The sequence below is a fragment of the Myotis daubentonii genome, chromosome 3 (genome assembly GCF_963259705.1).
Source record: "Myotis daubentonii chromosome 3, mMyoDau2.1, whole genome shotgun sequence".
Lineage (NCBI taxonomy): Eukaryota > Metazoa > Chordata > Mammalia > Chiroptera > Vespertilionidae > Myotis > Myotis daubentonii.
This window is the reverse complement of record NC_081842.1, coordinates 54,404,420-54,416,836: the sequence shown is the minus strand read 5'-3', so window position 1 is coordinate 54,416,836 and position 12,417 is coordinate 54,404,420. Positions and strand designations below refer to the sequence as shown.

The window sequence follows — 12,417 nt, the reverse complement described above, 5'->3', positions numbered from 1 at the left end:
TCTTTCTGTTTCTATTCATTTGTATCTAAGCCTCTTAGATTGCTAATCCAAAATTTTTAGAAAAGCAACTCTGAGGTTGATCTCAGGGAAAGGTTGTGATCAGAGAATCTGCAAACTTGTATAATTTATAGAAGCACTTACTATTCCCTCTGTAGCCCAGCCCCTTCTCTAATTTGCCTTTCATAGGTAGGTTCTTTTTTAAAAAAATATATTTTTATTGATTTCAGAGAGAAAGGGAGAGGGAGAGATGGAAACATCAATGATAAGAGAATCATTGATTGGCTGCCTCCTGCAAGCCCCCTACTGGGGATCGAGCCCACAATCTAGGCATGCGCCCTTGACTGGAATCAATTTGGGACCTTTCAAGCCGCAGGCTCAGGCTCTATCCACTGAGCCAAACCAGCCAGGGCCATAGGTAGGTTCTATTAGGATTGCCGGCCGCAAGGCTGCTTCTATCATGAGGCTCAGCAGTCGAGTGCAATGTATATAATGTATTTTATTATTAAATCTAGAACAATCAAAATTATTAGGAGGCCAAAGGCAAAGTATTTTAACATCTTGGCATTAAGTTCTTGTGCTGATAACTGATCCTGTGGTTGGCAGTTAGACAGGAGCAGAGAAAGGAGGATGGGCCAGGTACAGAAGGTCACCAGAGTGGAAAGCTCTGGGTGCCTAGGAAGGGACAATCATAGGGTGGGACCTCATTCCCTAGCATTCAGTTTAGACCTCCCTGACCTTTCATATCACTGGTCATTTGGTTTAGACCAGCCGTGGGCAAACTACGGCCCGTGGGCCGGATCCGGCCCGTTTGAAATGAATAAAACTAAAAAAAAAAAAAAAAAAGAGCATACCCTTTTATGTAATGATGTTTACTTTGAATTTATATTAGTTCACACAAACACTCCATCCATGCTTTTGTTCCGGCCCTCCGGCCCAGTTTAAGAACCCATTGTGGCCCTCAAAAAGTTTGCCCACCTCTGGTTTAGACCCTCTGACCTTTCCTCCCTAGAAATAACATCTAGGCCTCAGTTGGATTTTAGCTCCAGGACCAAGAAAAGCAGCAAAACCAGCTGCATTGAATAATGACCTACTGCCCTGGCGCTGACCAATCAATCAGTGGAGACCTAGCCCCTGAAAGGACACACCTGGAAAGCTGATGAATATTCTATTGAAATCCTCCTCTGGGACCTCCCTAAGATTTCCACCCTTAAAACACATAGGAGGAGGACGTGCATTTTGAGCCCTGGCTGAGTAGCTCAGGTGGTTAGAACAGTGGTCAGCAAACTGCGGCTCGCGAGCCACATGTGGCTCTTTGGCCCCTTGAGTGTGGCTCTTGCACAAAATACCAACTTCTGCGCATGGGCCACGAAGTTTCAATCGCACTGTATGTGCGCGCCCACACATGGTATTTTGTGGAAGAGCCACACTCAAGGGGCCAAAGAGCCACATGTGGCTCGCGAGCCGCAGTTTGCCGACCACTGGGTTAGAACATTGACTCCATATGCCAAGGTTATATGTTCAACCCTGTTCAGGGCACATATATTAATCAACCAATGAATGCATAAATAAGTAGAATAACAAATCAATGTTTTTCTTTTCCTTCCTCTCTCTAAAAATCAATAAATTTTTTAATTCTTGCATTTTGATTTCGATTTTTAGAGATCGTCTGTAATGGATACATTTTATATGCTTCTTCAGATTTCCTTGGCCTTGTCCCTAGGTCTGCCTAAGGGACATTGTTGAAATCTCTGTCTCCTCCTGCCACTTTTGAACTCCTGTGAAACACTGCACTGAACAATGCAGCCTCTGACTGTCCTGTGGCTGCTGGGAGGGCTTAGATAATGCATCCTGGAAGTATGGGGTTTCACTCCCATGGAGCAAACTTTGGCCAATTGAAAACAGAAATTTTCTTTTTTCCAAGGCATGGTTCCTTCAAACGGTGTTTTTGGAGAAGGACCAGATTGAGCGGATATATCTGCCAAGCAACCTGCTGTATCTCTTGTGGCTCATTTTCAAAGAGGGGCCAGCAAGGTAACATATCACCTTGTATTACTTATCTTTCTCTACCTAGCATCCTTCCAGAGTGTTACTGGATTCTCACTGTCCTGAATTTGTACCTCCCAAGAAAAGCATCAGCATTTAACATTTACCTGGAGGACAGAACCCACATTTTTTGTTGTTGTTGTTAATCCTCACCCAAGGATATTTTTCCATTGATTTTTATAGAGAATGGAAGAGAGAGGGAAAGACAGAGAGAAACATTGATATGAGAGAAACACATCGATTGGTTGCAAACCCTGACCAGGGCCCAGACTGGGTAGGAGTTTGAAACCAAGGTATGTGCCCTCGACCGGAATTGAACCTGGGACCCTTTGGTCTGGAGGCCGACGCTCCATCCACTGAGCCAAACTGGCTAGGGCAGGACCCACATTTTTAAATGTTTTTGTTGCAGCACCTAGCACATGGCATTTGGTGTTCAATAAATATCATAGATATATGATCAATGTGTGTGAGTTCCCTTTCTAGTATAAATAAGTGTGATACTGTACTAGAGAGAAACTGTACATCAATATATAATATAAGGGATTTTTATTGTTTTGTCTTTTAATAGATAATACATTTACATGCTTCAAAATTCAAAATGTATATATGCATTAACAAGATTTCCTCCTATTTTTGACCCGCTAGCTTCGTAGTTTTCTTCCTTAAGACAACCAATGTTCTCACATTCTTATGTATCTCTCCAGAAGAAGTTTATAAAGTTTATGGATATATTAGCTTATGTATGTGTATATATACATATGTGTTTGTCCCTTTTTCCATGTAACAATACATTTTGGAAATACATATTTTATTTTTACTTTTAAAATATATTTTTATTGATTTCAGAGAGGAAGGGAGAGGGAGAGAGAGGAAGAAACATCAATGATGAGAATCACTGATTGCCTATCTCCTGCACGCCCCCTACTGTGGATCGAGCCCACAACCTAGGCATGTGCCCTTGGCCAGAATCAAACCTGGGACCCTTTAGTCCACAGGCAGACGCTCTATCTACTGAACCAAACCCAAAGAGCTTCTTCATTCTTTTATATGACTATACAGAAATATCCATTGTATCAATTTATCATAATTTCTCTAATACTCTCCCAACTTTTGCTATAATAAAAATACCGTAAGTCCATAGCAAAATTGTATATACATATTTTTTCCCATTTGCAAGATAAATTACTGTGAGTGGAATTGCTATGTCATAAGGGAACAGGTTAGTTTTTGACAATTGGCATCAACTCTTTTAGGGATGACTTTTGCTCTCCAGGGGCTGTCACTGCTTTCCCCTTCTCAATGAGCTGGACAGCCATCAGCAAAGCATTCTGCAGAGCCTGGTTCTTTACCATGTTGGTGATCATGAAAGTGACATCCCTGATATACATCTGTCTCACTTTGGCACTGTAGTGTTCTGCCTTGTTACCATGTGCAATAAAGAAGGTACAAAGTGCTGTGCTATCTCTTTCTTGCAGCCCACACTCCTCCAGGACAGATTCCCATACGACTCTAATGCGCTTGTTCTTGACTTTTCTTCTAAGGACGGAGGCTAAGGTAGGAAGACTTCTCACCAGGTCTGGCAGCTTCTCAAGCACATGAGTGTGCAAGCAGATGAGTACTTCCACGACATAGCTGTATATAATATTTAATTCCATTGAAGTGAACCTACAAAGAAGGGGAGAGCTTCTAAAGCAGTAGAATACTTTATGTTCAAATATAAATAAGTTCTATTAGGATAGCTCCAAGAAGTGCAAACCCACTAGGAGAACCAGCTGTTGTATTTTAGAAAACACTTTAGAAATAAGACCTGTGCTAAACTGGATACCTAAGTTCTCCAGCCACCCATACTATAAGTTTCTCACTGGCAGAGGAGTTATATTATCCATCTCTGTGTTAGTAAGATTTTGGCAAGCAAGAAACTGTTGATGAGTACTGCAGTGCCTGGCATATAAACAGGTACTCAAATTAATATTTTTGGAATAAATGAACCTAAGAATATGTGGTTTCTTCACAATCCATTGCTGGAACCACATTAAGAAGTTCAATTTTAGAATGCCATTCTCACAATGCCACAAAATTCCACTTGATTTCTCATTGGATACTCACTTGAGTGCCAGAACTGCTGTCCACAGCTCATCTTGGGCTGCCTGGCTTACCAGCATTTTGCTATGATGTTCAAATTTCTGTGTCAGATTATCCTTGGTGAAGTCCAGTTCTTTAAACTGTGCTTCTAAAGCTTGGAGTTTGTGGTCTACTCTATAGGATAAAAGAATCAGGGGGTTGGTTCAAGTCAGGGAACAAAATTAAGGTGTTGCCTAAGATGAGAATGTATTATTTACAACCACTACCAAAGTTGGGTAGCTATTTGCCATTCTCTCTATCCATCATCCTAGTTCTTGCATTCCTTATATTGCCAGACTTCTGAATTGTCTACTTGAGTTCATTTGTCATGTTTTATCTTTGTATTGTACTTTATACTTTAAAAAGTATTTTATAGTCCTGACCAGTTTGGCTCAGTGGCTAGAGCGTCAGCCTGTGGACTGAAGAGTCCCAGGTTTGATTCCGGTCAAGGGCATGTACCTTGGTTGCGGGCACATCCCCAGTAGGGGGTGTGTAGGAGGCAGCTGATCCATGTTTCTCTCTCTATCCCTCTCCCTTCCTCTCTGTAAAAAATCAATAGAATATATTTATTTTTTATTTTATTTTATTTTTATATTTTATTGATTTTTTACGGAGAGGAAAAGAGAGGGATAGTTAGAAACATCGATGAGAGAGAAACATCGACTAGCTGCCTCCTGCACACCCCCTACTGGGGATGTGCCCGCAACCAAGGTACATGCCCTTGACCGGACTCAAACCTGGGACTTTTCACTCTGCAGGCCAACGCTCTATCCACTGAGCCAAACTGGTTAGGGCAATATATATATATATATATATATATATTTTAAAAGTATTTTATACAGCCCTTGGCTGGAGTAGCTCAGTTGATTGAGCCTTGTCCCATGCACCAAGGGGTCGCTGGTTCAATTCCCGATCAGGGCACATGCCTTGGTTGGGGGCTCAATACCTGGTGGTGGGCAGTAGGGGCAGCCGATCAATGTTTCTCCCTCTCCATTCTTCTCTCTCTAAAATCAATAAAAACATATCTTTTTTTAAAAAGAAAAAAATAGTATTTTATACAAGCATTACTTTGAGTCTCACAACCACAATAAGAAGTGAAATCGTCATTTCTACTATTTTACAGATAAAGATATTAAATATCAAAAAGATTGAGACCTCCCTTGCCAGTGTGGCTCAGTAGTTGAATGTTGACCTCTGAACCAGGCAGTCACAGTTCGATTCCCAGTCAGGGCACATGCTTGGGTTGCAGGCTCCATCCCTAGTGGGGGGCGTGCAGGAGGCAGCTGAGCGATGATTCTCTCTCATCATTGATGTTTCTCTCTCCTTCTTCTCTGAAATCAATGAAAATATATTTTTTAAAAAGATTGAGACCTAATGTCATATAGTTAGCTAGTGCTGGAACCAGTATTTAATAAGACTGCTTTCTCTACCCTATTCTGTTTAAATACTATCCTTCCTTTAAGGATAAGCTCAAAGTCCACTGCCTGCTTGAATCCCCAGACTGTCTTCCTGAAGATCTCCCTGCATGCTTTATTCTCACAAGGATTGCCTCTATCACCTGTCACTCCCACCTACTGCTTTATTTTGAGTTTGTTTTTCATGAACAAAAAAATTGTACGCTCTTGGAGGGAGGGGTTCAGAGTCTTTTTCTTGTACTTTTTTTTTTTTTTTTTTAGAGAGGGGGAAGTGAGGGAGAGGAAGAGAGACCTAGGATTACAGCAGCCTAGCTGGATCCCTGCTATCAATTTCTGCAACGTCCAACCCATCCTCCAGAAATATGCTCCTGAAACACACTTCTGATCATGTCCTTCAACTTTTTATGCCACCCTGACTTGCCCAGTGATACTGTTAGATCCAAGCTGTATCTCCTCAGCAGGAAACTTAAAGTCCTTTACCCTGTGCTCCCATCTTTCGCCACTCCTCTCACAGCCTAGCCACCAATCATTGAGACATCTAGCTGCTGACTGAATACGGTATGCGATTCCAAGCTTATATGGCTTACATATACTGCTTCTCCAGTCTAGAGTTCCCTTCCATATTTTTCTTATAAACTCCTACTCACACTTTAAGATCTAGCTTAAATGTTCTCTATGAAGAATTCCTTTTCCTAGAATAAAAGACAAAATTAATTGATCCTCTCTTCATAGCCTTTTGGAACATGACCATTATATGGCCAATCACAATAAATTTTAAGTATTTTTGAATACTTTTGTTATCCCTACAGGCAGTGAGTACCTTCAGAGCAGAAACCACATTTCATTTATTTTTATCTACCATATAGCACATGCATAATTTAATGGAATTCTTGTACCTGGGAGTACATTTTTCTTTATTATTAACTTACATATTTCTTTTAACCTGAAAGACTTAAACCACTTTAACAGACATAGAAGTCTAATTGGCATGTCTATAGTTCTTTTCCTGTTTTTAATCCTTATACTTCTTTAACCCACCTTCCCAGTAAAGAAGGCCTATACTTGCTCCCTCCCTGTAGCCCTTAGCAACCTTTTCATCGTCTCTTTCAAGGATATCAGGGTTGCGGCTTCATTGTTCATCTTCTTAAGGCAAAATGAAAGGAAACAAAAGCAAAACAAAAACCCAATAGAGGTTTGAATCCAGGATTTCCTGCTGTCTTCCACTCAGCAACAGGCAGCACCAGCGTGAGTATTAGATCTGAATTCTGCCTGAAAGGTCACTCAGTACAAGAAGCTTTTAATAGCTTGTACATCCAAATATAGTTTCAATGAAATGATCGTGTGGACGCAGGTGTCCTGGAATTCACTATGATGTTTGCCTCTGAAAAATGAGCTGTAGTACATCAACAAAGCACAAAAACCAGATGTAACTGTGGTTCTAGTAAGTATGTTCTGGTAAATGTATATATGGATACACAAAGGTAGACATATACTAGGATTAAGTTTGATGGAAATATAACTCAAATTTTAACATTATTCAGTTGTCATCTAAATTAGGTTTAAAGAAAGCCCCAGACCATTTATTGAGAGCTTCTAGTATTAGGTTAGGTATTGGAAATAAAAACAGGCATAAAACAGGATTCCGGGATTTAAGGGATTCAAACTCTACTTGGGGAGATAGGACTTTACTTTAAAAATGTGGCCCTGGCTGGTATGGCTCAGTTGGTTGAGTGTCCTCCTGTGCACACAGGTTGCTGTTTGATTCCCAGTTTGGACACATTCCCAGGTTGCAGGTTTGATCCCCAGTGTGGGGTGTGCAGGAGGCAGCCAATCAATGATTCTTTCTCATCATTGATGTTTCTATCTCTCTTTCCCTCTCCCTTCCTTTCTGAAATCAATAAAAAAATTTTAAAAAAAGAGAATGTGTATAAAATGTGTGCTAAATAGGTACAGACCATGAAAATAATAGATGAGAGCAGGTCACTGAAGCCTTGTGTAATTCAGAAACGCTCACATTGAAAGTAGGATTTGGCTTTGCCTTAAAGGAAAAGTAAGTCTCTAGTTATCAGAAAGTAAAGAGAAAGGTGTTAAAAACTGGAATAATTGTGTGGGCAAAATTATAGAGGTGGCAAGGTAAATAATGGTTAGGGAAAATTGTGTGGGTATGTCTTCAGCATAAGATTCATGTAAGAAAAAGAAAAACAGCATTTAAACGGATAAATCAAGGTCATGGATTTATTTATTTATTGAATAATTTATTTACTTGTTCAATATTTATTCACCATAAATACCAATTGAATGGATAGAACCTAGGAATGATCAGCACTATTCCTGGTATTGAGAATACAATGATGAGCAAGGCAAAACCCTTGTCATAAGGAGCATTAGTAAGGAGACAAAAAAATCAAGGATTACAAAAGAATGAATGGTTCTAGATAGCCTGGTAGGAAGTTTCCCAGTCAGGACATATAGGTAAGATGTAGGTTCCGTAAAGTTAATTAGTGGTGTTTAGGACAGATCTTAGTGGAAATAAAACCAGAGGCAGACAAGTCCCTCAGAACACTGCTATACAGTCAGATATGAGGTGATGAGGGAGTAGATTACAAAGAGTGGAAAGGCCAAGTGACAGATATGAGAAACATTTTAATTCCCCCCCTGGACTCCTGGGGGTTAGAGTCAGTAAGCTTCACATAAATCTTTAGAAAACTTTGGGAATCAAGTCCCTCCTTGCCTCAGTGGGAAAAACCTTGCTAGGTCTCATGTCCTACCAAGTAGCCATCCTCCCCCCACCCTCCCACCCCATCTACTTTTATCTCATTAACAGAACCCAAGTTTTGTTCGAGTACTGGGAAGCCATGTGCTTCAGGAAAGCCTGGGCCTCTCCCCAGTCACAGGGGAGTGAATCTTAACTAGACTAAGCCAATCATATTAATTTTATTATAGTTGTTATTTCTATTGGTTTGGGAATGGGCAGGTGGCAGAATTCTGGCCTATGAAATGTGAGGTCTACTGTGGGGCTTCTGAGATGTTGTTGTTTTTTTTTAATTGTGATAAAATATACATAACATAAAATTTACCATTTTGGTGAAGGTGGGTGAAATGTACCAGAAAGTACAAACTTCCAGATATAAAAAAGTCTTGGGTATGTAATGAACAGCATGAAGTCTATAATTAATAATAATGTACTATATGTGTATATATATATTTCCCATGTTCAAAGGCTGTTAAATTGCATTGTTTACCCATATCTTCAGGGAAAAAAAATCACTTCTACTGTTGTGGTAAACAACCTGCTTCCCTATTTATAATGGTCTGGCCCCCTAGCAACTTCAGTGTGAAATTATAGCTAATTTGCCTACAAACGTCAGGTGGTCATAATAATCTGGCCACTCAGTGTATATTTGAAACTTGTTGAGACTGTTCTTGAAAGTTTTCATCACAAGAAAAAAATTGGTAGTTCTGTGTGTTGATGGATGTTAACTAGATTTATTGTGTTGATAATAACTCAATATATATATTTTTTATCAGGTCATTATGTTGTAACCCTGAAAATAATATACAGTAGGGCCCCCACCCCCTCTTATCTGTGGAGGATACTTTCCAAGACTCCCAGTGGATGTCGTGAAACCTCTAATAATACTGAACCCTCTGTAACTTTTTCCCGGAGTCCACACAGCTGAGAGGGAGGTAGGGAGGGAGAGGGAGAGAAAGAGAGAGAAACATCCATTTGTTCCACTTATTTATGCATTCATTAGTTGATTCTTGTATGTGCCCTGACCAGGTATTAAACCAGCAACTTTTGTGTATTAGGATAATGCTCTAACCAACTGAGTTACCTGGCCAGGGCTACCTCTGTGACTTTCTAAATAAACTTTGGTTGTATTTTAGTTCCTTGGCTCTGAGTTCTTTTTCTTTTTTTTCTTTTTTTTAATATATTTCTTTATTGACTTCAGAGATGAAGGGAGGAGAGAGAGATAGAAACATCAATGATGAGAGAGAATCATTGATTGGCTGCCTCCTGCACACCCTCCCCCCCCCCACCCCCCCACTGGGGATCGAGCCCGCAACCCAGGCATGTGCCCTTGGCCAGAATTGAACCTGGGACCCTTCAGTCCGCAGGCTGACGCTCTATCCACTGAGCCAAGCCAGCCAGGGCCTGAGTCCTTTTCTTAGCTGAACCCAAGGACTGAGGTCTAACATCTGGTGCCGTTCCCCGTCAATAGAATCACCTCAAAAATATGTGTAATTCTCTCCTTAGGTCCTGCTTCTGGTGTACATCAAATTAAGACTTACATGTACTTACAGCAAGATCGGCCATTGACCCCAAAATGTGTTACTTTCACATTTATTATAGACGTATAGACATACTCACAGACAGTGGGGTTCTTATGGCAGCTTCCATTAAGGAACTGGTGAAAGCAGTTCCTTACATATGGCTTACCTACTTATCAATCTATTGAATAATTTTATTTATTAATATATATTTTATTGTTGATAGTATTACAGATATCTCCCATCTCTACCCTGTTGCCCCCATCCTCTCATCCCCTCCCTCCCTCTGTTGGGGTCCAGCCCCAGCAGGTCCAGGGGTTCCCAAAGGTGTGAACGAAGTCGGCGAAGAAGGAATGACATGGAGGCAGCATTCAGATGATCAGCATAGCCAGGTTCTGTCCAGGATCTCCACCCAGGTTCTGTCCAGGTTCTCTTGCCATGTTCTCTCACTAGGTTCTTCAGCCAGGTTCTGTGTCCAGGTTCTCCAGCCGGGTTCGGTTGCCAGGTTCTGTGTGTCTTTTATTGTCTTCTTACATCTGTATTTATACCAGTCGATTTTAATCCCTTCAATTTCTATTCCAAAGGTTAGGGCGTTTCTTATCTCCATTCCAGGGAGTAAAGATTATGTAGCTTAAGGGTGATTGTTCGTAGTTAAAGTGATTACCCGCCTGGCATTTAGTTAAGGGGTTTTATCCCCTCCCTAACTTCAGGGAAAAATCCCTACCTAGGGAAACAACCTTTCTCGGAGAGGTGACCTTGGTTAAAGCACATAGCGCTAAGGGGAGCAAACGTATTAAGAACAGTATGCCACAGAACCTAGCGAGACAGAACCTAGACACAGAACCTACACAGAACCTAGAGACAGAAGAACTTCGCTGGAGAGAACATGGCAAAAGATCCTGGACAGAAACTGGAGACAGAACCTAGAGACAGAACGTAGAGACAGAACCTAGCGAGAGAACATGGCCAAAGATCCTGGACAGAAACTGGCCACAGAACCTAGAGACAGAACCTGGCTGAAGAACCTAGAGACATGTGGGGGGCTGTTTCTCAGTTTTCCGCGACCCGCACGGAAAACGACAGGTTCTTGAGTGGAGGAGCTGGGGATTAAGAAACTAAAGAAAAAATGAGACCAGACACAGAAATAGAGACAAGCTGGGATCCAGGTGGGGGGCTGCCATTCTGATGGAGGGACAGTCACACCCCACCACAGACAACACAGCGCATTTATTTATTTCCAAAAGCGGGGTTTGAGGTCAAAGGAATTTTGGGTGTATCCAGGTCCTATTCATTCCTTGTTCCTGGTACAAGGACAGGATTTAGCATATCAAGATCTGGGTAGGTCAATTCATTCCTTATTCCCAGCACATGGATAAAGATAAGAAATCAGTACTGATAACAGTCTCCGGCATTTTTTGGGAGGCTGTTTCCCGGAGACAGCCCTGCCAGTCACCTGGGACTCAGCTGACATCAATTTAAAGATCATCCATGTGCATCCCCAGGGGGCTCTCTACATCGACAGAACCTGGCAATAGAACCAGGCAAGAGAACCCAACCATGCTGATCAACTGAACGCTGCCTCTGTGTCATTCCTTCTTCGCCGACTCCGTCCACACCTTTGGGGACCCCTGGACCTGCTGGGGTTGGACCCCAGCAGAGAGGGAGACAGAAACATCAATGGTGAGAATCATTGGTTGGCTGCCTCTTGAGGCCCCACTGAGGATCAAGACCAAAACCCAAGCATATGCCTTGACTGGGAATTGAACCATGATCTCCTGGTTCATAGGTCGATGCTCAACCACTGAACCACACCAGCCGGCTTCATCATTGATGTTTCTATCTCTCTCTCCCTCTCCATTTTTCTCTGAAATCAATAAAAATATATTTTTTAAAAGCCTTCATTCCCAGTTACTACACAATCATTTACTTCAGCCCCAGCATACCATCAATTGCCCTATGTGTAGCACTATGCCAGAGGCTGTGGTAAAACTCAGAAAAATCCAGAGAAAGGGAGACAGACCCCAGATTCCCATCCATAATGTTGCAGTTCAGTCAGGAAAATGACCAAAGGTTTTGCTACAAGACCTAGTAGGTAAAGCTGTTCTAGATAACATATTAGGAAGAATTTCCCCATGAAGGGGTCAGGGGTTAAGTCATCATGAAAAGATGTGGAGTCTCTTTTTGGAAGAGAATTAATGGGACCAATCTTGCTTTGTAAAGAATGGTCTTTAAGAGGAATTCTTCACTCAGGAAAAGCAATGAGCATGGCTACAAGGAATCCACGGTTCTGTGAAGGTCACTCACTCAGCTACTTTGGTGAGCTGGAACCTCTAGCTCCCCAAGATGACATTTCACTGGAAAAGAGTGGCCAACTCTACACGAGGCGCATCCCCTGAGTGATGGAGGAGAAGGAATCTGCGCACCAGGCAGGGAGCAGCTGGCCCGGGAGCACTAACAGGGACTCAGCTCTGACGGAGACTCCAAAGTAAACAAACTCCAACAAAAGGGCACCACTGCAGTCAAGGAGAAGCCTGGCAGCGGGAAACCATCTGTTCCTCACTCTGGC

The 12,417-nt window shown here is 41.7% G+C and overlaps 1 protein-coding gene and 1 long non-coding RNA gene across 2 annotated transcripts in view; one reads left to right on the top strand and one right to left on the bottom strand.

The window, feature by feature from the left end:
• LOC132230285 (uncharacterized) overlaps nucleotides 1–2,160 on the top strand; it is a 61,132-nt gene extending 58,972 nt beyond the window's left edge. The window contains exon 3 of the long non-coding RNA XR_009451842.1: nucleotides 1,922–2,160. This is a non-coding gene — a long non-coding RNA (uncharacterized LOC132230285). The remainder of the gene's footprint in view (nucleotides 1–1,921) is intronic.
• Nucleotides 2,161–2,591: 431 nt separating this feature from the next.
• SMCO1 (single-pass membrane protein with coiled-coil domains 1) lies at nucleotides 2,592–6,904 on the bottom strand. The gene is made up of 3 exons (XM_059687498.1): nucleotides 6,670–6,904; nucleotides 4,150–4,299; nucleotides 2,592–3,708 (listed from the first exon to the last, which is right to left on the bottom strand). Exons 1-3 carry the CDS (start codon nucleotides 6,717–6,719, stop codon nucleotides 3,264–3,266), a joined length of 645 nt encoding a protein of 214 aa, XP_059543481.1. The 5' UTR covers nucleotides 6,720–6,904; the 3' UTR covers nucleotides 2,592–3,263.
• Nucleotides 6,905–12,417: the final 5,513 nt, after the last annotated feature.

Excerpts from the sequence above, each read along its gene's own strand:
- SMCO1 (XM_059687498.1), bottom strand. The coding sequence starts at position 6,719 with ATGAACAATGAAGCCGCAACCCTGATATCCTTGAAAGAGACGATGAAA. Across the intron at positions 4,300-6,669 it reads TTGAAAGAGACGATGAAAAG|AGTAGACCACAAACTCCAAG; the intron begins GTTGCTAAGGGC and ends TTTATCCTATAG. Across the intron at positions 3,709-4,149 it reads ACAGCAGTTCTGGCACTCAA|GTTCACTTCAATGGAATTAA; the intron begins GTGAGTATCCAA and ends CCTTCTTTGTAG.